Genomic DNA, 25,628 nt, shown 5'->3' on the forward strand with positions numbered 1-25,628 from the left:
GTTTAAAGAAAAATCCCTGTGCTAAGTTTTGCTGTGGACAAACAAGATAGGACAGCTGAAAATTGTCCCTACATTTTAGCTGTCTAAATATTTGTAAGTGAAGATACATTTTCCATTAAGTAAAAATAGATAATTCAATAATAAATTTATACCATATAATAAAAGTTGCCTTCAAACTCAGATTTTACTCTGACAAATTTCAACCAAAATTAAACAAATAGTTATTGCTAATACTTGCTTTTGTTTACTGCTACTACTGTGCATGAGAGTCTCTCAAAAAATTACCTCCAAACACAAGACTTAGAAAACAAAGACACTGCTTGAGGGAAACTAAAAAATATAACTTCGCACTGCCCATATGCTACCATGCCAGCTTAACTCCTGAATGTCAATGCTGGGCATAAGATTATGTCAACACCTTAATTAGTGGCTTTGCCTTACATACCTCACTGTCTAGATAACCTTTAACCTGTCCATGCCAAGGAAGAAAAAAAGAAAAAGAAAAAGCTGTCATTGAGGTGATAAAGCCAGTGGCAACTGAAGAAAGTCAGCAAGAGAGAGGAAGAACTCCATTTTAATACAGGAAGCAGAGGTTTGCAATGTTTTCAGAACAAAACTCTTCAGTGGCACAAACACAAACCCTCTGTCTCCCCAAAGCCCCAATTTACCCATCCATGGTGAAGCATGGACATACAGAGCTGTCATATGCCCCTCTATAACTACTCACTAACCTACTCTAAATGTTTGCTCTGTACCTGATGGGCTTTTCTCCACCTACTAACATAATGAAGGGCCAGGGGAGGTATGGCTGAGGTGCTGCACATAATATCGATTCAAAAGACACAACAAACCTGGGTCCCCTGCCATCTGGGAGAAAAACTGGCTGGGACAGCACAATATTCACCAGTTGGCTTTAAATACCTGAGCACTGCTAATGACAGAATACTGGTTGTGAAATACCATCACTATGCATGGTTGAGGCTGTGCAGGAAGTAAACAGAAAAAAAAAGCCAAAGACTGCTACTTCTCACCCATCAGGAATGCCCCCTCCTACCCCTGGCACCAACTCCTACCCTACCTGTGTGATCACATCTTTTCCCTACCAGCCAACAGGGACAGAACAGTACGTAGCACCGCCTGCAGATACAGATTTAGGAACATAAATTTAGGCACTCAAAATTGTAGGGGAGAGGGACCTGGGGGTCCTAGTGGATGACAGGATGACCATGAGCCAACACTGTGCCCTTGTGGCTAAGAAGGCCAATGGCATCCTGGGGTGTATTAGAAGGGGGGTGGTTAGTAGGTCGAGAGAGGTCCTCCTTCCCCTCTACTCTGCCCTGGTGAGACCCCATCTGGAATATTGTGTCCAGTTCTGGGCCCCTCAGTTCAAGAAGGACAGGGAGCTGCTGGAGAGAGTCCAGCGCAGGGCAACGAAGATGATTAAGGGAGTGGAGCATCTCCCTTATGAGGAAAGACTGAGGGAGTTGGGTCTCTATAGTTTGGAGAAGAGGAGACTGAGGGGTGACCTTATAAGTGTCTATAAATATATAAAGGGGGAGTGTCACGAGGATGGAGCCAGGCTCTACTCGGTGGCAAACAATGATAGGACAAGGGGTAATGGGTACAAACTGGAACACAAGAGGTTCCACTTAAACTTGAGAAGAAACTTCTTCTCAGTGAGGGTGACAGAACACTGGAACAGGCTGCTCAGGGAGGTTGTGGAGTCTCCTTCCCTGGAGACATTCGAAACCCGCCTGGACACATTCCTGTGTAGAATTATCTAGGTGTTCCTGCTCCGGCAGGGGGATTGGACTAGATGATCTTTCGAGGTCCCTTCCAATCTCTAGCATACTGTGATACTGTGATACCAGATGTTCATTTTCAGCTGCTGCTGAAGTCAGCTATGACTGTGGTTTAAGTTTTACTTATGAAAAATAAATTTTTTAAAAAAGAGGAAAAAGAAAAAGAAAGAAGGCAAAAAGATGTCCAATTGTATATTTTGTATATTGGGGGGATGGGGAGAAAGTTAATTTTCAAGAGTATCTTATACTTGAAAATGTTGCCTTTGTGCTGATATGCTATTTATGCTGCTAATATTTTTTAATATAATGAGTCAGCTGATGAAAAGCATTTATCTCTTTAGAGATAAAAAGTCTATCTCTTTATCCTGCATTTTGCCAATAATTCATGCTACAAATGCCTTTCTCTACAGTAATATTTTGACTATTTTTCTTCTAACCCCCTCACACTGTGGAACGAACCTCATCTTTACTTACAGAAGATGACAGCCTGCTCCCCTCCTTGCACACTGCCATGGCTTTCACTTGGATTTATTCTTTCACCATTCTTCAATAAGCATCTAAACTGGGATGAGCTCTTTTTAAGAAGTCTCAGAAGTCAACAACTGAACTACTACACATGGTCATTTAAGCCACCTTTGTGGCAGGATTTAACATGCTACAGCACTGTTGATAGTTATTCAATCTGTCCCAAAGAATCTCCACTAGTAGGGACCCCAAGGCCTATGCAAACTACTACTAGTAATTAGCTATCCTTGTCTTCCCTAAAATCCAAGGGAAAACTCCCACACAAATCTTTGCTTTTAATCCTAAATAGACACTGGTAACAATTACCTTTTTCCTATTCGCACATAGTGGTTTTGATATTTGTTTTTTTTGGGGGGGGTGTTTTGTTTTGTTTTTTAGTTATAGACAACATGACATTTTCTTTAAATTCTTCCCAATTCTTGTTTTCAAACATCTCCTTTTCTTTCCCCCAGATTTTCTTAACGTTGTCCCAACTCTGAAGATCAGCACTAGTAATGGTTATGATTTCACAGGTGAAACCTCAGCAGTACCAGGTTGCACAAAATAAGTACTCATTTACAAACCATGAGTCTGAATATAGATCCCAGTTTGCTTTATTCTGGGGAACAGCATCATACTCTGCACCTATTTAATCTGTCATGCACAAGGACATTTAAACCTCTTCACTGCTGTGCACCTTATCTTTCTCCCCCAAGGAGACTGTGTTGGTACTAATTTTGCATTGTTTCTCCATTTTGTTCTGAGTGTAAATTCTGTTCTGCCAACTTGCTGCCAGTTGCAAACTATATAAATACATATTATCCCATCAATTAATGATCAATGAAAACACTGTCCAGTATGGAGCACTATATCAGACCAAAAAGAAGGAAAGATGCTACATTTCAATCATCTTAAAGATGGGAAGCCACAGGACCTCCTTAGGTTTCAGGCAAATTTCCTGCAAGCAGTAAACAACAAATACTGCACCCAAATAGTTATGTTTTCCCCCTTTCCTCCCCCAGAAAGCATATGCTCATTCTGAAAGTTTAAGTTTTCTCTGAAGTGACAAAATATGTATCTATAAGAAAGTCTATTCATATTTTTTACTCTCTCCAGGCAGAAAAGCTAACAAGTTTAACATCTCACTGCACACCACTACAACAGAAAAGGAGATGAGGAACATACACAGGAATGTATTTTGCACATGTATAGCTTAGTATAAGCCTGTAAATTTATTGCTAAAAATCTTGGTATGAACTTTTTGGCATTGCAATATTTCAAGCAAGTTCCACAGAACAGCTTGCATTTTCTTCAAACACAGTATTTTCTCAGCTTACTTTCTTGACTGCCACTCTCCTCCGACATTGTTAAACCAAGCAGTTTACATTATTTGACATTGCAGTGGACACAAATCTAATTAGCTGGATGACAGTTGCATTCAAATGTAATCCTCTTTATTGCCATTTTGGTTTACTTGCACACATTCTAACTGTTTTGTGATTTTTAGTAGAAAGTGCCAATATCCTCAACTCCCACGGACTACAAATGTTTTGTGTTCTCAGTATTTTAAATCATACATATGTTTTGATGCAAGACAAGACATCTGTTAAATGTTTAACAGATTGAAGTTGCAGTCATCTAAACATCTTTATGGAAGTAGCACAAAGACATTAGAGATGAGAATGGTAATATGTTAGATATCTAATCACTGCGCAAGGACAGTAATGAAAGTCTGCATCAATATAGTGGTGTAGACCAGCTTTTCCCCCATGATATTCGCAAGTAGGAACCTCTGAATTGTGTTGAATCTCATTTCCAAGACAAGGGTAAGTATTAGAAATCTAGACACTTATGAACACTGGGCTGTAATCCTCCTCTCCACTTTTTGACATACACATTTTCATGCACTATTTCCCACCACATCATCTTCTTTCCACCTTCCATCTCTTTTCCCATTATCTTTATGCCATCTTTGTCACTTGCTCTTTGTTATTCTACTCTTTCAAAAGCCTAATTTCTTTAGGACTCCCACTCTAAACTCACATTTCCTGCCATTCATTTGCTGAATGACATCTACCTCTTCCCAACTGCCTTCATTCTCTTCATCAGTCACTTTCATTTCCTGTCTGTGTCTCTAACTTCCCCCATTCCACTTCATTCCCAACTTTTTCCTTTCCCACAGCTCTCCTCCCATTAACAAGAGATTATCTGCCTTCCTCTTTCACAGAAGTTAATACAGGGAGTGTATATTGCCAGCAGTCCTCAGTGACTAGGCTTGGTTGATGAACATTGGCCAGATGGAGTAGTCTCACTAGTTAGATTACACCAATTCAGCAGCTTCAATTGCGGCTACACAGCCAAAGCTACAGGCTACCACCAGATTTCCTGACAAGCATTTACCAGAAAATAACAACTATTCTGTAACTACTAAAAGGGGGAAGGGGGCAAAAAAAAAAAAAAAAAAAAAAATCACCAGAAGACTATTTATGCCCTGAATTTTGCTCTCTTTAGATCTGACGTGGTGTGCAGGAAATGTTAGTCTTGCCAAATAATCAAGGAATAAAATAACTAGCACACTTTATGCAAAGTTAAGTTTGTACAGATGAAAAGCTTAAAATTCTGAAAACCATATTATATTTTTCAGATATTCCCTCCTACAGCTACTCCAGAAGAATCATATGATTCAAATTATAGTTTCCAGAGGAAGTCATTAAAGAGACTTTCTATCAATGATGGTTTTGTATGTTTGCACTTGGTCTTTGGCACAGACTCAGTCTATATTTAGAATGCACAGTAGAGAGAATGTTTGAAACCAAAGAAATTTAAAACCAAAAAACCAGTCAGAACTTCATTTATAACACAAAGATTTGCAGAGATGGGATGATTTTCACTTACACTGTAATTCTAGACAGTTTATAGGAGTTCCACAGGTTTGAAGAGGGGAATACAGTAATCAGCCCTACCTACAAGCGCTACTGTCTTCAATGAAACCTGGAACATCAGGTGGGACACTGGCTTTCTTTAGGGAAGACTGATCTTTGGATGGTAGTTACAGAAATACCATAGTAAGAAAACTGAAAGACTTATTTCTTTCAGCTACAGAATATCACACATTAAGTATTATTCCTTCAGAGTATAAAAATGCAGCGCTCTCCCCAGTAACACTGGGGTATATGTTGTTTTAGTTTGCATGTAGGCTTTTTTTGCCACCCCCTTATGCTTTTTTTAACCTGTGACAAGATCCTTAAGTGAATTTCTGTTATGCATGCTGGTTTCTCTGTGCTTTTGAAGGCTGTTTTGGAGTTCTGGCCTCCGCCACTCAAGCCATTTTTGTTCCAAATCAAACAAAAATTTAATCATGTTTACAAACCTAATACATCATTACTATTCACTCTTATTGCATAACTGATGTGTTCAAATTAGCATCCTCAACTAGGCTTACAATAACATTTTCATACTAGTGTCAGCCATTTGTGTACAATAATGTATTAGGTTAGCATCCAGAACTTCTCAACATCCCTTGAAGCCTTCTGAACTATTATGATTTAAATACCCAGAAGCAGGAGTGAGTTATACCTAAGAAAGATGAAACATGACACTTTCCCTTTCTCAATAGTTCTCCAACCAAACCCAGGAAAAAAAGCACACGCTGAAAGACAAAAGCTAAAATATACTGTGGGCTTCAAATGACATTTAGCACTAAAAGTTTATCTTCTCTCATGAAAAATACTAAACAGTACAAATAAACCCTTTGCAAAAGGAAAGTATTAAAGTAGTGATAGCTAACAGGCAGATAACATGTAGTACTACAAGCAGATGACTGTAGCCTCCCCAAGAGCTACATTCAAAAACTTGACAGACCAAAATACTTAAGTGATTGATGGGAATCATCTGACCAGCATTTTCTGTATTCTGATGATTGCCACTGATGATGCGAGGCTATTCATACACTTTGCAACCTTGTTTCTTTTGAAAATGCCTGCTGATTTATATCAGATTGTCGTGGTTTAAACCCAGTCAGGTAACTCGTTCACTCACCCCCCCCTTCTTGCCCTCCCCCTACTCCCAGAGGGACAGAGAGGAGAATCAAAAGAATGCAACTCCCATGGGTTGAGATAAGAACAGTTTAGTAACTAAGGTATAACACAAATCACTACTGCTACCACCAATAATAACAATGATAAAGGAAATAACAAGGGAAGAGAATACAACACCTCACCACCAGCTGACCGATAACTTGCCCCCCTCAGCCCGACCAAGCACCGACCCATACTTCCTCCAACCCTGCAGACTCCCAGCCCTCCCAACTAACTCCCAGTTACATCCTGGGCATGACGTGCTGTGGTATGGAATACCTCTTTGGTCAGTTTGGGTCAGGTGTCCTGTCTCTGCTTCCTCCTGGCTTCCCCTCCTCCCTGGCAGAGCATGAGGCTCACAAAGTCCTTGGCCAAACCAAAACATCATTGTTATCAGCTCTGTTCCCGAGCTGAAAGTCAAAACACTGCACTACACCAGCTACCAAGAAGGAGAAAAATGACTGCTACTGCTGAACCCAGGACACAGATCAAGTCAGATAAACAAATTTTAAGCAATTCACAGGACACAAGTCATTCCAGACTTATTAGAGAAAAGCATAAAATAATTGAGGAAGTACTTCTCTTACAAATAATTTCCAAAATGAAGGAATTCTGCATTTCAGATTAGGTAGCTATCCAGTTTTATTTCACCTAAATTGCATGATTCACCCCTCTCCTGCCACCCCCCAAAAAAAACAAGCAAAAAAAAGCCACTTAAGATATCCCATTGATCGTTATTTCATGCTAACCTATGGGGAAATGCAAAAAGGCATTACTTTCACTGTAGAAAGGTAAAGCACAAAAATAAGTTTAATGCAATTCTAACAAACAGGAAAAAAAAATTGCAATTTCCCAGATCATGTGGCAGATCTGATGGAAGTTTTATTTTGTGAAGAAACTGCAGATAGAAGAAATTATCTTCCACTCCCCTCAGGTCTTGCTAGCAGTTTCAAGAAACATTACAGAGCAACCTTTTTCATCTGCTCTGACTACTACTACTGAATATGGAGAAACATACCATTGTGAAATTCAGGTGCTTCTACAACACTAGCATACTTTAAAAAACTCTACTCATCTACACAGTTACCAGCTGAAAAACTGCATAACAGCATGAATCTTTTTTCTTGTTTTTAGTGAGGTCAACTAAAAGCTGCAAAGAATTTCGCTCCATGCATAGAGAATTGGCACAGAATACTCAAACCAAGGGTTCTGTTGTCATGGGCACCAACAAGGAAAAGGCATTTAAATGCTAAGATTTTTGAGAAAACCTTTACTGAACTGGTATTGTCTGACCTACAACTTTATACCTCAGGAACCAAAATTAAATAGTGTTAAGAAAAATTCTGCTGACAAAAGAGCACAGGGCTCAATAAACCAGTAGTCCTGAATTCCCTCTCCGTCAGTGGGTTTGACATGAGAGCATGCCAGGCTGCAGGGCTAGGCTGCCTAGCAGGTAGCTATGGAGGCAGAGGGACAGACCTTAAACATGCAGTAAGGCAGGAGAGACAAGACCAAAACTGCACTGTTTAGCGGCTGTAAAAACGGTTGTCTCCCCCGATTTCATCTATTTTTGTGTAAGTGGTTACCAGCATTCCCTTTACAAGTACTTGGAAAATGCAGTGCGCCTTTATCACTATTCATGATAATAATGATAAATGATTCACTAATGATAATGATTCACTAGGTGCACCTTTATCATTATTCATAACATACAGAATAAGGTTGTCCTAGGGATTCACCAATCAAAAATCTATTGTGTCTACTACTATTACATGAAGTGTCTCAAACTGATGCACTAGGATCCTGTTTCCACTTATGGTTGGGAAAGATTTGTGGAGTAACTTCCAAAGCTCATCTTAACAGTACCTTTTCCTTGACCCCTATGTAACCAGATGGAGAGATCCTCTTCTGAGGAAACAGGTACCTACAGCAGTCATCAAAGCATCAGCTCCACCCATCTTACCAGATCCATTATTGACAGAGGACTGTTTTCCTTGCCCTGTAAAAGTGGCAATTCACATGGATATGGGGAGGTACCCAACAGCACTGCAAGAGCCTTAACCAATCCTCAGATCAGCAGCAGTAACATTGCTGCTGGCAGAGTTCCTTCTGGTATGCTGGTATGTTAGATTCTTTGTAAGAAGCAGCAGGGTGTTAGGCAGTTAAACCTGTATCTCTATTCAACTGCACCAAAATCAATGCTGAGACAATAGAATTACAACTTGATCATGAACCAAAGTTACCTTCCCTCTCAAGCACTTAAGCACATCTACACGTTTCAAGTGGCTTTGGCGCTCTCTTTTCTACGCCACTTTACATCCTAGTTAAAGCTGATAGAACAGGCTGTGGTTGCTCACAAGTGGACATGACTCCATATGTTTTCAGTTCCTATCAAGAGTTATGATACAGCCCTGCAGGACAGTTAGTACAAATTTCAAAAGCACCCTAGTGGATTAGAAGCTGAATTCTGTCCTAAAGCTCCTTATACCACTGCAGGTATCCAAGGGCCTCATAATCTTTTGGGTTTTTTTAATTGAATATTAAGGCTTTAAGATAATCAAGTGACTTTTCATAGTATTGAATTTAGGATAGGAAAATTAGTTGATTATATCCCATGTTCACTCTCTTCCACTCCATTTGGTTGGGTTTGTGGGGTTTTTTTGCTTTTGTGTTTTGAGTTTGTTGGTTTTTTTGTAACTCAATGCATTATTACATTTACAGAAATGTAAACTTTTAACTTTTTACAGCAATTTACAGTAAACAGTATTCTTATTAAGCTTAAAGACTGATAAGATACCTACACAGATATGTACTGGCAAGCATACAAGCAATTTCAGCACAGTAAGTACTATTTTCCTTAATTCATCACATTTTTATGCAGTTCTAAAGGTTACATATGGTTATGAATGAAGGGATTGTCATTTTAAAGCTGAATGAAATTATAAGCAGACTTCTAGAATATACGCACATGAAGACTTTCAACACACAATTTACCTGGGCGTATTCTTTAGAAAAGTAGCTGGATTCTTTCTATATTAAAAAATTAAGATCAAATCAAGTGTAATTAAGAAATCTAACCTTTGTAAGAAAAGGTTTTCATGAAACCTAAACCATCTCTCAAAAACATAACCTTTAATTTCTTTAAAAAAAGAAAACCACCAAAAAAAACCACCAAAAAACACCAAAACCAAGAAAACCCCCACAGAAACAAAAAATCCCACACCCCCAAAACACCCCAATGCCTCCAAAAAATCCAAACCTCTCTCCCCCTCAAAAAAACCCCATGCACTGAAGATGACTTCCAGAGGTCCTTTCCAACCTCAGCTAGTCTGTGATACAGTCACTCAAGGTTGCATACAGATATAAACTCCCCTTCCCTAATATTTAAGTCTCAATTTGACAAACTGAGTGTAGAGAATAAATATCGATTTGAAACATTTCTATGGCTAGGTTGCATCCCCAATCTGTCTAAACCGATATAAAGAAGTCTGAGAATATTCCTAGCCTCAGAATCTATATTCACAGAAGAGAATTGCTTATATAGAATCACAGAATATTTAGGGTTGGAAAGGACCTTAAGATCATCTAGTTCCAACCCCCCTGCCACGGGCAGGGACACCTCACACTAAACCATGTTGCCCAAGGTTCTGTCCAACCTGGCCTTGAACACCGCCAGGGATGGAGCATTCACAGTTTCCCTGGGCAACCCATTCCAGTGCCTCACCACCCTAACAGGAAAGAACTTCTTCCTTATATCCAATCTAAACTTCCCCTGTTTAAGTTTTAACCCATTACCCCTTGTCCTATCACTACAGTCCCTAATGAAGAGTCCATTCCCAGCATCCCTATAGGCCCCCTTCAGATACTGGAAGGCTGCTATGAGGTCTCCACGCAGCCTTCTCTTCTCCAGGCTGAACAGCCCCAACTTCCTCAGCCTGTCTTCATACGGGAGGTGCTCCAGTCCCCTGATCATCCTCGTGGCCCTCCTCTGGACTTGTTCCAACAGTTCCATGTCCTTTTCATGTTGAGAGCACCAGAACTGCACACAATACTCCAAGTGGGGTCTCACAAGAGCAGAGCAGAGGGGCAGGATCACCTCCTTTGACCTGCTGGTCACACTCCTTTTGATGCAGCCTAGGATACGGTTGGCTTTCTGGGCTGCAAGCACACACTGAAGCTGGCTCATGTTCATTTTCTCATCGACCAACACCCCCAAAGTCCTTCTCTGCAGGGCTGCTCTGAGTCACTTCTCTTCCCAACCTGTAGTTGTGCCTGGGATTGCTCTGACCCAGGTGTAGGACCTTGCACTTGGCATGGTTAATTTCCTCCATTATATATAAAAATATACGCATACCTTCATATATACCTTTATTTTAACTTTCCAGGCTCTACTGATCTTCTCCTTGAATAATTCAGCAATCCAAATGTTAAAAAAGCTAATATTATACTCCCTCACTGCATTGTGCAAACAGCATAAAAGGTTCCTACACAGCCAGGTTCGGCTGACATGATCAACTTGACTTTAATGGAGTATCACAACAGGTTGGTTATTTTTTTTTTTCTAGTCATGTTTTGAGATGCCACTTATATAGACAGAGATAATTAAAACGAAACAAAAAAAACCCCAACCAATTTCTCCTTACCATTTACATTTAGAAACACTTTTAGAAAGCATCTTATGATATCATACAGAATGAAGCCAATACTGAAAGCAACATACAGGGACAGAATTTATTACAGAACAGCTCTTGGTGTTTAAATCATAGGTTTTCACAGCCCTGGACTGGGGTTTGGGTTGTGGGAAGGCTGCAGGGTTTCTTTTTGTTTTGGTGGTTGGCTTTTATGTTTCTTGGGACAGGTTTTGGGGTTGTTTTTATATCCAAGGAAGCCAAGCAAACAAGAAACATACCTCCTCACCCACAGCCAAAATGAGAAAGTGACCTTCAAGCTTAACAGGGTGTCCCGGTTTTGGCTAATTAATAGAGGCTGTGCTGGCCAACAATTGCCAGTTTTCCACATACAGCCAATTTTAAATTACTTTTTAACAACATTAAAAGCAGGCATAATATATATGCATTGTGAAAAAGGACAACAAACTAATCAATGAAGTCATTAAAGAAAACCAGAATTACAAAGCTGTATTCTGGCTGCAACTATATTGAGTCGGGCACCGTGTACATATAAAGCCTGAGAAAAGGGCAACACTGAAGACTTCAAACTACAGCAATCCTAACAGTCTTGTTCTACACATACACACATGTATATAGCATAGCATTACATATCTAAACTACAAAATCTTCAGTCTTGGAGATGCCAAACTGCTGGAAACACTCTACAGCTTTCAACTCAAGGAGTTACATGACGAAAGGAGTAAAATAAGCTAATTAGGTAATTTTTATTTACTTTTTTTGACTTGTTTGCTTGCTTGTTTGACTAAACTCAGACTTGGCCAGTTTCTTGGGGAAAATTTCAGATTATATAATTGCACTTTGCAGACGTGACAGCCCCTGAAATATGCCAAGCCACCTGGTATTTAGAAAAAGATGAAATATGCAACTTAGTTTAGTAGTATATACTGAAATCCTTTCAGTATTCCAGCAATCCCAGCAATAGTTGAAAGCAGAGAAATTTATTCATTTCCCTAAACTTTGCATTTATTACAAAATATCAAAGTAATGAGAATCTCCTTAAGTGAGGGTTCAAGACTATTTTATTCCACACAGACACTTTTCATTGCAGGACCTGTAGGCACACTGGAAGAGTTTATGGTACTGTTTTAAAGCTCATGTAACTCCTACAGAATGTTGCTGCACGGAATTATTAACTTTCCTATTTTTGCTGGTATTTTAACATCAATTACTGGGTTTGAACAAAACCATTGACAATGTCTCATTTGTATTCATTAATATACTGGAACAAACAAAATGAAGTGTTATCCATTGTTTTTTTGCCATGAAATTTTTACTTGGGTAAAGCAGTCTCTCCTTTGTACAAGTGTGGGACTCTGCTCAACTCCAAGACTGAAAGCAATATTGCATAACAGTCAGGGATGCGTTCATGTTTTAAGAAATGATATAATCTCTCCATGGAACAAATGTTTAAATTTTGAAGTTCTGCACATGGGACAAAAACTGACAAGTACAGTGCTGAACTGCTCTTAAGTTAACCAGTTCATGCATGGTATGTCACCAAGATTTAGCATCGAAGTAAGTTTTCATTCTCTTTTAAAGGTTTGGTTAACAAACTGATTTAGGAACATTAAGTATTTCTAAAAAGAAAAAAATTAACTGAAAAACAAAAACTCAGATTGAAAATTTATCAGAAAACCTATGACAAAAGAATAAATAGCCTAGCAATTGTATTCGCACACATTCAAAGGCTGCGCAGCCTGACAACCCATCTTCTCTCCCTCCCTTCTTCCTCTCAAAAATGTAAACTTCCTCTTTTATTACAATGTTGGGAAATAATTAAAAATTGACTTAAAGGTATAAAGAAATATACAGAGACTACATTTTTAGCTTACTCTTAATATTTATGGCAGAAACGCATGCACGTTTGGCCTTAAGTTCACCACATAATGACATTTGTTTTAACAAAATTCCCTAGTTTTTATCATAATGCCTCCTAGAATGTGCAACGCTCTTCCCTTGTGTTTAACCAACATTTATATAAATATTTCACTAATTTGATTGAAATCCCTCATAAATTTGCCTCAATTATGGCATTACAGTTCCTAACTTTATTTTTTATAGTCTCAGCAGCTGAAGATGCAAAGAAGAAAATCCTGGACTCTGCTTGCAAGATGGCGTGCAAAAGACAAACTTTAAGGAAAAAGTGTGAAACTAAAATGCCAAGCAATGAATGCCAGCAGTGCCCATTGCTATTTATTGCTGCCTTCCTTCTAAAGCCTTCAATGCCATTATGTTTCCTCCCATCCTGTCATTCTCCTTAGATATGAATTTGACATGCTATGTACTTGACTTGCCTTTGAGAGATGCTAATGCAAAATAACATGTCAATTATTTTAATAGCAAACTAGTTTAGATTTGAAGGTTACTGAGGCTTGAGTTTTTAAATATAAGATTAAAGAATAAAATCAGGTGAAAAAAAAATATGCAAACAGAACATGGACTGGATTTTTTTCTTAACCACCTTAAAATGCACCAGTAACGGGGGGGCCAGAACTGGCAACTGAAAGAACAGGTAAGTGAAATAAGAGCAGCCTAGGAAAGACAGATGAGAAACAAGTGGGTAACTTAACAGATAACGCATATCATAGATCAAAAAGAGCTGGGGAGTGTACTCTAGAGAAAGCAGAAATAACATGAAGATATGGGAAAAACACCTAGAAAAAAGAGCAACAGAAGTGCAGTAAAAGCAGGTGTGGTTTTTTTTTTTATTCTTATGTTGCTTATTACCCAAATCCTATTTCAAGGTTGTCTGCATTCTGAGCACATGCATATTCCCCAACTTCTTTATGACTGCTGAAATACAAAGACACACATACCTATACTGAAGGAGGGAACAGAAGGTGTAAAAGAAGGAAAAAGAATAAGGAATATAGGCAAAATAAACTCACATATATCCATTTTCTAAGCTTCCTAAAGAACTCCTTTGATTACTCTGCACTGCTCCGAATAACACAGTATTTGCCTGCTCCCAATGCATTAAACACTATATATTCATACACCTATATGGTGAAGCAGACTGAGGATACAGTTTGGGTTAAAACAGGGTTAAAGTAGCTAGCAAATGCACAAAAATCCCCTCTTCAATAGTAAAAATTATCTATGATTAAGTTTAAGCCACCCTGGTTCCCTATGCAACAATATAAGCAGCAGTAATAGCACAGCAGAAGGGGCTGGACAACAAGAGAAGGACAGCAGGACAGGTCAGTATTTTGGCAAAAGGAGTGGGGAAAAAAACCACATTAGCTTATGCCTGCTTTGAAAGTCTGTGGAACTGTAGCATCTGACCATTTAGGATTTGGCAATCTAATCTAAACTTTGATACTGCTGAATATATATCTTTTAAGGACAATTAATAGCATTCCTAAGGAACAGTAACCGTAACGGAATGAAAGAGTATTTGAGAGCAAAAGGGGAATGCACAGAAAAGTTAGTGTCTCTGAGTTTAATCATTAACTCGCTAGACCACAGATCTGAGATCTCCAGAAATGATGTTTTGTTATGCCCTGAACACTTCAGCACCCATGCAAACAGGGCAGACCATGCCAGTGCCAATTGTTTCATTATGGCTGGACAGGAATCAGTCATTACAGAAGTGCTTTAAATTGTTTCACTTCTCTCTCTGAAACCTTAATGTTATGGGATTTCTTTGTTGACCTGAACAAATGGCTTGCTTAAAGATGCTACTGGAAGATTTATATTTGTTTGTGCATTTTCTGAACATGTCTTTCAAAATACTTTAACCCTCATCATCCCTCATTGCTAGAGAAAGACTGCAGCATCTGGTGTTCATTAAAGCCAGGAAATTCCTGGTTTGCTCTTTATGAAACTGTTGAGAGTTGATAATTGATTTTTAATTCTAGCCTTTGCAAAGAGCTGTTTTATAAATTTCATATTTAACAAATTTTAGTCAGCGATTTCTTTTAAATTCCGCATATGCTAAATCCAGACATCAGTCTTCTGTAATTCAAAAAACTTCAGACAGTATTTATCGAATTTGAGTTGATGAATTATCATAATGACACTCTAATATGTAGTATCTCACAGTCATCAATTAAAAAGTTATAATCTATATAACTTGGAAATAAACCCCACCTGATTTAGCAACTTAAAGAAGGCCTACCAGAAAGCTGGAGAAGTACTTTCTCCAAGGCCATGTACTGAAAGGATAAGGGGGAACTGAAAGAGGGTAGATTTAGGTTGGATAAGGCTTTGAGCACCCTGGTCCAGGGGAAGGTGTCCCTGCCCATGTCAGGGGGGTTGGAACTAAGATCTTTAAGGTCTCTTCCAACCCAAACCATTCTATGATTCTGTGAACTTGCAGGTCACTTACGCTTGGTGCTTCAGCTTCACAGTAAGTTTTTTTTCTTTCCCCCCACAAAATTATAAGAAGATTCTAGGTCTTGAACAGAATTTAAGGTTCAGCAAGGATCTGAAAATTATTATGCACACCTTGTCTGTAAATTTCAATACCTATGAGTTAGAAAGAAAATACCTACTCTGACTTTACTGATTTAGTATCAAAGATGTTAAAATCAATTTTTAAGCAGTAAGAACACTATATTAGGCCCTAGATATTTGATAACAGACTAAACAACATGACAGAAACACTACAGCTAGAGATGTCTTCCTAATTATTTTTTATCCCTTGTGTTTTGGGAGGAGAGCTGTGAATGACAAGAGGTCACAACATACATCCACAGAATGTAAAGCTACTGAAACTGGCAAATAATACTGGAAAGATATGACAAATCTGGTATCACATGATTACAATAGGGTACAGTGTATTGTTAGGGCATAAGACTATCCATCTGTAACTGCTTCTCCCTCACTGAATGACTGCTTATCAGGCACTCTGCTCCCAGCCAACAGGATGCAGAAAGATAGCATGTTCTGAGTTCAAGTCCCCAGACAGCTAGCCAATTATTTGTTGCAGACTCTTCTTAATCATAATATGTCATTAAGTGAAGCTAGAGTATGTTAAACACTTTAGATTATTTTCCCTATATAAACATCTGCTGTAGCTGCAAATGGGAAGTTAGAGAAATGCAAACAATTGATACCACGTGTAAACAATTTATAAACTACACTTTATTTCTCAAGAAATAGCAACCTCTAAGTTAAGGGGTTCTTTGTACACATATTGTAATTTACTATCTATCTCAGGTGTATACATACACAACTTCCTAGAGCAAAGCTATCCAGACAGTAAAAAGCTTAATTCTAGATGTACTCTGCAGCCCACAGGCATTTCAAACATTTTCTTAAAAGTACAGTATATTGCTAAAATGCCTAATTTGCAGCCAATCATTACTTAAAGTTTCTTTTGGCATAAAGAGTTTCCAAGATAATAACTCCCACTGCAGATGCACTTAGGATGCCCAGCTGTATTGTGTTCTCTCCCCTCAATTTTTAGTTTTATTATCAGCTCATAATTTTCAGCTGGTTTATTTCCCATGGTACTCAAATTCATTCCACATACTGATGAAGCTTCACCACAAATCTAACATTATTTTTGAAATCACTAATAAAGAGGTTAAATTAATTTACACATAAAGATGCATCCCTAGGTGCCAATCCAGAAAACCAGCCAGCCACCCTTCTTAGCCCTCTGTTCATGGGCTTTCATCCATGCTTTTCATCTTCAGAACTAGGCTCATTTAAATTTGACCTAAATGTAGATACTAACTTATTTTTTCTCTTATCCCCTCAAAAGAAAAAAAAAAACAGCTCCTACCTCAATTTCCTGAGAAGCTTTAGATATATATCAATTCACAGCACCTCAGGCAAAAAGCATGTAGAACACTACAGGTAGACCAAAAGTCTGAACAGAGACCTTGTCACTCCCATATTACTTAAATACTCCCGTATTTTACTAATACCTATTCATATTAGTTCCACATACAAATATACACATACAACACCTACATATTTTTCCAGTCTGAATTCCTTACCCACTTCTCCCCCTCAAGTGAGATTTTCTTCCATGTAAGTGTGGAAAAAAATAAATCAGTTTGTACTTCAATACCACATGGAGAAGCACCTAACAGACTGAATACCACTTTACACCATAAAAATGTTATTAATCCTGCACCTTTCTAAATAGATTATTTCTCTTCCCATGAGACCTTCATTTACAAAGGTTGTTTACCCACATCTTCACCTATGCTTCCTAAATATAATGTACAGAGAAATTATTAAACTCCACTTTCTTGGTTTTTAATGTGTATCAGCCTGAACAGAAATACAGGCAATGTTAAAAATCCCTCCCAATTTAATTTCTCCTGCAGAAGAGAAATTAAGTTTTAGTTTAATTCAGTTACAATTATGAGTCTTTAAGAAAGAAACCAGAAGGCTTATATCAAAAGAGATGTTCCAGATTATGTACTTGGTTAACTTTAATAGGCTGTACTTCCAAAGAAGGACAATTTTAAAAATCCCCAATAATACTGGCCATTCCTAAGAAATAGGTCTACTTACATTTCTTAAAGGAACAAAAAAAGCATGCAGACTGTCTCTATCAGAGACATGATGAGTATGTATAGTTCTAATTGGGCTTAACCAACACCTACCTTTGTACTCTCTATATAGTACTTTGTACTCTCTATAAAACCCCACAGAACTAATCTACAATGTTACCAGGAAGACTAACTTCTGAAAGCTGCAAAATAAATTGTTCAGATTAGATGTAGCATTATACAGAAGAAAGCACACATGCTAAAAGACAGTAAGTAGAATAGTATTGATATTAAAGTACTTGTAGAAGTACAAGCTACTTACAGTAGGTTTGTATGTCAAATACCTACATAAAGCTGAGAGAACTTTAACAAGAAATTCTTACACAAACAATAGACTGAAATGAAAATACTTCATGTGCCCAGTATTTATAAGGTGACTCTAAAGAGAATTGTTTACTTCCTGGTTTTATTACTGCCAATGTCACCCCATTCAAAAAAACCCCAACCAACCAAAACCCCTGAAGACAAACAAACAAAAACCCTAAAACCAAACCCAAAACCCAACAAAAACCAAAATACCTTTCTTTGATTTTGCTCCAATCTTCAACTTTGATGGCCAAGCAATCTGTGTATTTGTTTCTTCCATAATCTGTTAAAAAGAACATATATATGAATAATTACATTTTTATTGTTTTCCTGTAAAGTCAACAGGTCATTTTTGGAAAACATTACATTTATCATTTTAAAATGTTGACTGTTATTACTTAAAAATAACACAAGTCATTAACTACTTTTGTCTCTAAATTGACAAGGCATCAATTTGATAGATGGACCAATTGGTAGATAAAGAACTGGCTGGATGGCCGCACACAAAGAGTTGTGGTCAATGGCTCAGTGTCCGGCTGGAGACCAGTAACGAGTGGTGTCCCTCAGGGATCGCTGTTGGGACCGGTCTTGTTCAACATCTTCGTCGCTGACATGGACAGTGGGATTGAGTGCGCCCTCAGCAAGTTTGCCGATGACACCAAGCTGTGTGGTTCAGTTGATACACTGGAGGGAAGGAATGCCATCCAGAGGGATCTTGACACACTTGTGAGGTGGGCTGATGCCAACCTCATGAAGTTTAACCATAACAAGTGCAAGGTCCTACACCTGGGTCGGAGCAATCCCAGGCACAGCTACAGGTTGGGCAGAGAAGAGATTCAGAGCAGCCCTGTGGAGAAGGACTTGGGGGTGTTGGTTGATGAGAAAATGAACGTGAGCCAGCTTCAGTGTGTGCTTGCAGCCCAGAAAGCCAGCTGTATCCTGGGCTGCATCAAAAGGAGTGTGACCAGCAGGTCAAAGGAGGTGATCCTGCCCCTCTACTCTGCTCTCATGAGACCTCACTTAGAGTATTGTGTACAGTTCCATGTCCTTTTTATGCTGAGGACACCAGAACTGTTGGAACAAGTCGGTGAGGCACTGGAATGGGTCGCTCAGGGAAGTTGTGAATGCTCCATTCCTGGCAGTGTTCAAGGCCAGGTCGGAACAGAACCTTGGGCAACATGGTTTAGTGTGAGGTGTCCCTGCCCATGGCAGGGGGGTTGGAACTAGATGATCTTAAGGTCCCTTCCAACCCTAACTATTCTATGATTCTACGATTCTACTTTGTTTTCTTGAGAAGAATTCTTGTCTGGTTATAGGTGGAGCTGAGTTCTGACTATTCAAAACAAATCCAAAGAGCAAACCAAGATGCTCAACAGTTTCCACAAAGTCCAAGTGACTGCTGCTAGGTACAGCAAGCTCTAGGTCCACCTCAGAGGGCACTTCAAAGCTTTACAATTCAATAAAAATATTTATTTTAGTATCGTAAAATGACTTCTAAGTAAAGCGTACTTAATTTAAATCAAGTCCTTTTAAGTCTCCATAAGCCAAGATACACAGGTTTGCCTTCATGGGTTGATTTTTTTTTTTGCTTCACCTTTACCTGAAAGCAACTTTTCATTGTAAGCATATCCAGACTGATTAAGCAGTTGAGAGTGGAGATTTGACAGCATTTATTACAACACAGTGTGCAACCTATCTGTAAATCTCCAAGTACCTAACAGGGAAAAAATGAATGGACCTGAAGAAAAAAACCAGGGACCTGAAGAAAAAATGAGGACCTGCAGAAATGAGTATGATCTGCCCATATTAGCCAATGACAAGATGGCTGTAGGATGCAAAGAAAATGCATCTAAATGGTTTTAGGATACTGAGAGAATGTATCTATTAAAAAATCATTCTGGGCTGCAACAGACAAGGCATTTCTCAATATAGATGTTAATTCTAGAATGCCCTGATGAATTTTCACCTGGAACAAATTGTCCAATTCTGTTCAGACATGGACAAGATTTTGTACAGCAGAGCAAAAGGGTCCCCACTCCTTTGAAAATTTCAGTAGCTCATTATAAACGAGATTAAGAGTGATCAGTTTGACTATCTCAATTACAAAGTGTCCTAGAATCACAGAACAAGTTTGGAAGAAAAGGAATTTGGAAGTCATTCAAGTCCAACCTCACAGCCGGACCAAGTGCAGGTCAGGTTGCCCTGGGCCTTACCCACTGAGCTTTCATTACCTCTAAGGAAGGAGATTCCACAGCACCGCTGCACCCTTATTCCAGTGTGCAGCTACCTTCACTGAGAAATTATTTTCTCATTATCTCGAGTTTTCCTTTGCTCAACCTTTGCCTGTTACCTGTACATTTTTAGGAGGAGCCTGACTCAGCCTATCTTCTAACCACCTGTAGGGAAGCTGAAGAATGCTATTGGATGACTTTTACCTCAACCTCTCCATGTTGAATAGGCGCTGCTCTCAGCTTCTTTTTGTACATCAATTACTTCAGGCCCTTGATCAACCTGGCTATCATCCACTGAAGTCACTCTAACTTGCCAGGATCTTTCCTGGGCTGAGTGGGACACAACTGGACAAAAGTATTCCATATGCAGCCTCACAATAAGAGAGCAGACAGGAGCACCCATGTCCCTTGATCTGCTGGGTCATACTATTTTAGATATTGAATCTACACAAAAATATATAGGGTGAGTACTAAATATTAAGGAGATTATTTAATACATATAACAAAAAAGTAAACAAGTGGTAACTGCAAATGTAGCCTTTAAGCTAGGAGAAAAGCAAACAAACAAACCAACCACCCTTAAATTGGACAAACTGAAAGAATATTTGATTGCTGTAAGGAGGAAAAAGGTAGGAAAAGGCGAGGAGAGATAGCAACTCTCAGGGTATGGTTCCTCCTCTAAAGGACTATTTCTTCAATTTCCTCAGAAGGACTAAACAGCATAAAAAAATGTGTTCTTTTGATTGCTGATACGAGTGAGAATTATCATACAAAACCCGAGACACTACCCAAAAAGGCCACCTCAATAGAACTGAGGAGGGGGTTAAGCAAGGCAGTACATCTTTATACCCCAATCATCTGCAACAAACATAAGCAATAACAAAAAAAAATATTTTCATATAATTAGCAAAGCCACTTCCAGGAAGAAAATGAATGCATTAAGAAAACAGTTACAACAGTTACAGTACCAGTAAGTTTCCCATAATAGTACAATTCCGATCTAAGGCAGACTTCTCTAACACTTCTTAATTCTTATCTTCTATAGCCAAATCCCTAGGACATCACAATACCTGCCAGATTAGTACACGACGTGGAAAAACTTAAAAGTGTCAGCCAGCCTTCATGATACTGTATTTCTGGTTTCAGCAACTATTGGATAATAAGTTACAGCTGAAATATGACATTTCCAGAAGGGTGAAATTCTATCAGTGACATATACATACTTTCACAATTTTCCAATCCAGATGTGAAAAAAAATCCGTTTAAAAAAATTCACTTGTGTCTGATAGAGGTCTTTCGGCCAAGATTAGTTGCACAACAGGCAGTGAAATACACAGAAAATAGGAAGACATTAGCTAAAAGAAGAGAGATGCTAAAACAAAGAAAGGTGCAGGACTGAGGTTAAGATCCAGCATGAAAGGAAATACAAGACAGGAGACAGGAGTGGACAAATGTCATTCAAGACAAGTATTACATCCCATCAGTCTTTTACTTCTCAATATTAGAGACTTCTGTCTTAAAGACATTAAGCCTTCCACATTTCTCATGCTAAACCAAACCAAAACTTCAGAGAGTCACACATTCTGGGGACATATGATAAAAAATACATATGAGGATCTTCAAAGGAAAAGTAGTCTAAACTGCCAGCCACTGAAATTTGGTCACCTAATATCCTTAAGCACTTTTGAGAGCCACATTTATGATTAGAGAAAAAAAAAAAACAACTTGGTTTGGTTGCTACAAAGAAAAGCTTATTTCCTGGCTTAGATAGTCAGGAAGAAAAAAAAGTCTGGATGCATTTACATGAAATGCATTTACTGAAATACAAAAATGCTAACAGTATGTGCTGGGGGTTGGATTATAAGATCTTCAAAAGTCCCTTCCAACCCTCACAATTCCATGATTCTGTGAATTCCAGGCAGTAAACTTTAAGATAAATTCCAAGCTGATTGCAGTAACCATATTTTCCACAATTTTGAAACCCACATATCGTATAGGAAAATAAATAAAATAGTTTTACTACAGCACTTTTTTCTCCACCAATGAAAATAATTTATCTTGCCTGTAACATAATTTGAGAATTTTAACAGCCCAAAAAGGTTTCAAGGGGAAGTAAATTCTGGTTTTATTTTTGAGAAATCAGGGCTTTCATAGGAACCCTTAAGAAGAGTTTCAACTATGTTGTTTATTTTTAAGCTATTTATTTCTGTATTTACTCTAACAGCAGGAGTGTCACGAAGTTCTAGAAAACATGATTTTTTTTACTGTAGTTGTTAAACTCGAAGGAAAAGGTTATGTTGAAAATTATGTGACAAACTCTGCATAGAGTAGATCACTGCTAGCATCAACTTTTAGTTCTGTTTTACCATTCTAACCCAGGCAGTTTTCAGTGCCAGGATTATTTTTTTTCCCCAAAACCAGATTTGGAATCATTTCATAAAAACCTCAACTGCATGTTGCAATGGAACAATTTCATTAGTGAAAACTTAGTGTTACGCCACATACCCTGAAAACAGAAGTGCCGCTCTCAAATGAACAAAATGGAAAACAAAACTCACTTTATAAGTAATACAGTTATAATACACATTTAATTGCATTAATACTTCAGTTATAAAACATTGAGTAAATTCGTATGACTGAATCAGAGTTCATGATCTCTGTGCAAGCACTTCTGCTTAGGCTTCCCTGCTTTTCATACAGCGTGATGGGGTCTATACTAATCAGTACTCGCCTTGAGGGATCAACTGACCAAAAGTATCAGGCATATTTGGCAGCAAGACTTAATCCCATAGTAAATCATCTCATGCTTCTTCCCAAAATGAGGGAAACCCTAAGAAATGAGCTATTTACATCTTCCCTTCCTCCTCTTTCCCCAAGAGAAACTGTAGTGTTCATGCAGCCAAAATATGTAAGCTATTCTCAGTGGAGAACATAGAGAAGGTGGTATCTTCCAGTATCTTGTGTCAACAAAACAAATAAGACTGTGCCCTGACCCCCAAAAACTGGCTCAGTTGCAAATCATTGGGCCTTCAAGAAGAAAACAAACAGAAAACATCTAGCAGCTGGAAGAAAAGCTTTTGGCTTCCTTGTATTCCAGCTTGAAAATATAGTTCAAGCACTTTGGGGAGTTTTTTTATTAAGACAGGAAGGTATTATTTTTACATACATTGTAATTTTTGTTTAGATGATTTTGGATGGAAATTGGAATGCTTTGAATGCAAAAAAAAAAAGCAACCAATAAAAATTCCCTAAAAGCCCATGAGCATTTCAGAATTCAAAGGAAGTATTTTACATGCAGTAGGTAAAAAACAGAGCAACATACCAAACAGACCTTTCGCCATTTAAAACAAGCACTTTAAAGTATTATTACTTATAGTTAGCGTTCTTATCTATTTCTGATCTTTCTGCCTTTAGGATACATGTGTCTTGGCCATTTCTGCCTCAGTTCTTATTCAGAGTGGAAAGAACAATGGGAGAGGAACCTGCATCTACCAGTATGTTTCTAGAATTAATTTTCACAACTTCAGCACAAGAAGAAGCTCATTCCAACTGAATAACAAAATAACTGTCAGAAAAAGCCAATTCTTTATTTGATCAGTGGAAAAAACCCTTCTTTCAGTGTGGAGAATTAGCTTCCTCAGTTTAACCTTAATACAACAGAGCACACATATACCACTTCAATATGTAGTGTACCAAGAAAATAAGTGTACATATTGAAAAAAATTGTTAACACATTTGAATGATAATTTTAGATGCTTATCTTCATCTGTAGATAAGATCTCTTTTTTTTAAGATTACACAATAGTAAGGTTCTGTAGGTACCCTGAATTTTTCATGCTACTAAAACCCCCAGAAAATAATGAAATTGTATGCCCACTAGTTGTTTTTATTTATCTGTCCATAACCTATTTTGAACAGCTGAGGTTTTGTCTCCAGAGAGATTTCCTAGGCTTTCATCTGTGCAACAAACAGAAACACCTAGCCTTAGATCAACATCAACAATGGGACTAGACACTTAAACATTCAAAGTACAGAACGGTACCTTATTTTCAGCTATCAAACAATGTAAATCCTCAGAAAGCACCTAACTCCTGAATATTTTAGAGACTATGCTCCATTTCTTGTATGACGACTGTAAATCCTGTCCATGACCCTGGTGACAAACACTGAGAAATGAACATCGTGCACGAAGTATTTTAGCAGACCAGCTGGGTAAATTACACACATGAAGATTAAGGTGAATAACTACAGGTGATCATATCTACAAAAATAAAAATCATTACTGTCTCTAAGGCAGCATAAGAGAGGTGGATGAGAAGCAGGGGAGGCAACCAAGCAGAGCTTCTTCTAACTTAACAGTCTAAAAGTGATCCAGTTTGCCCTGAGATACTGGGGGCAGTTAAGGAGGCTAAGTGACAAAGCAAAAGAGAACACTACAGGAAAAAAAAAAAAAAAAAAAAAAAAAAAAAATCACTATATCCTTACAGATTTTTTTTTTTTTAAACTCAGAAGCTGCATGTGTTTGCAGACCAAAACCAAACTCCTTATGTCATTTTCAACCCTATGTTTACACATCTCAGATTATTCCTTAGAATAGCCTTCCAGCAAGACAAAGAGGTATAACCAAATAAGATGAAATTTCTCCAAGCTGTATCAAGTTTAAAATTCAAATCAAGTTTGATGCAATGCTAATGTAACAAGACAAGGGAAAAAGCAAATGGGGAAAAAGGGAAAAGTACCGTCAATGAGACAAACAAACACACTGAAGTAAGAGACAAAATATAGATAGCTAAGTTATATCAGTAGCTTTCCCTGCCCTGAGAAAACCATTGCAAGGATGAAGCTCCCCATCGAGCAGATATTGTGGAGGAACTGGAAATTCAGGATAGACACTGTTCATTTATATTTTGTAAGCATACCTTGGAGCAGTCAGTATTAGGGCACATCTAGAGAACTATTTTCTACAACATGACCATCTGGAACTTCCAAACCAATTCCATCTGCATGTTCCAGATGGCTCCTAATCTCCATTTTAACACAGCATCAGTGAATATCCCTTTCTTCAATGACCTGAGGACTATAAGGTGTCTGGAGCCAGAAACAACCCCCAACATGTATTACTAAGAAACAAGCGTTTCCTAGTGTAACTGCGTACAGTCAAAAAATGCTCCAGAGAAGAAATTCCCATATAGGATGAGGACATGGAAGGAGAGGAAGGATTAATGAAAGTATTATTGATATAAAGGTCATGATAATAGAAATTCTACAAGTAGATGTTCATAAATCTTGTTTTGAAGTTGAATCTACATCAGATTAAAGAAAACCCAGCAATTCTTTATTAATCACTATAGCTTGTTATGTTTATGGAGAATAACTCAACCCCAAGAAATACTTCACACACTGCTGCCGAAGGGAAGGTGACTGACTGATTTTGTTACATCACTGTATCTATCCCCATTTTTAATGCGACTATTTTCGATCCAAATCCTCAAGAAAATTTGTT

General features: G+C 38.2%; 1 protein-coding gene across 1 annotated transcript in view; it reads right to left on the bottom strand.

Moving 5' to 3' along the window:
• BICC1 (BicC family RNA binding protein 1) overlaps positions 1-25,628 on the bottom strand; it is a 116,739-nt gene that overhangs the window by 44,554 nt on the left and 46,557 nt on the right. The window contains exon 3 of the mRNA XM_061449237.1: positions 18,108-18,177. Within this exon, the coding sequence (XP_061305221.1) occupies positions 18,108-18,177 (70 nt within the window). The remainder of the gene's footprint in view (positions 1-18,107; positions 18,178-25,628) is intronic.

The sequence above is a fragment of the Pezoporus flaviventris genome, unplaced genomic scaffold (assembly GCF_033815535.1).
Source record: "Pezoporus flaviventris isolate CSIRO_AGI_PZ_B2104156 unplaced genomic scaffold, CSIRO_AGI_Pfla_v1 ptg000001l, whole genome shotgun sequence".
In the NCBI taxonomy this organism is placed as follows: Eukaryota; Metazoa; Chordata; class Aves; order Psittaciformes; family Psittacidae; genus Pezoporus; species Pezoporus flaviventris.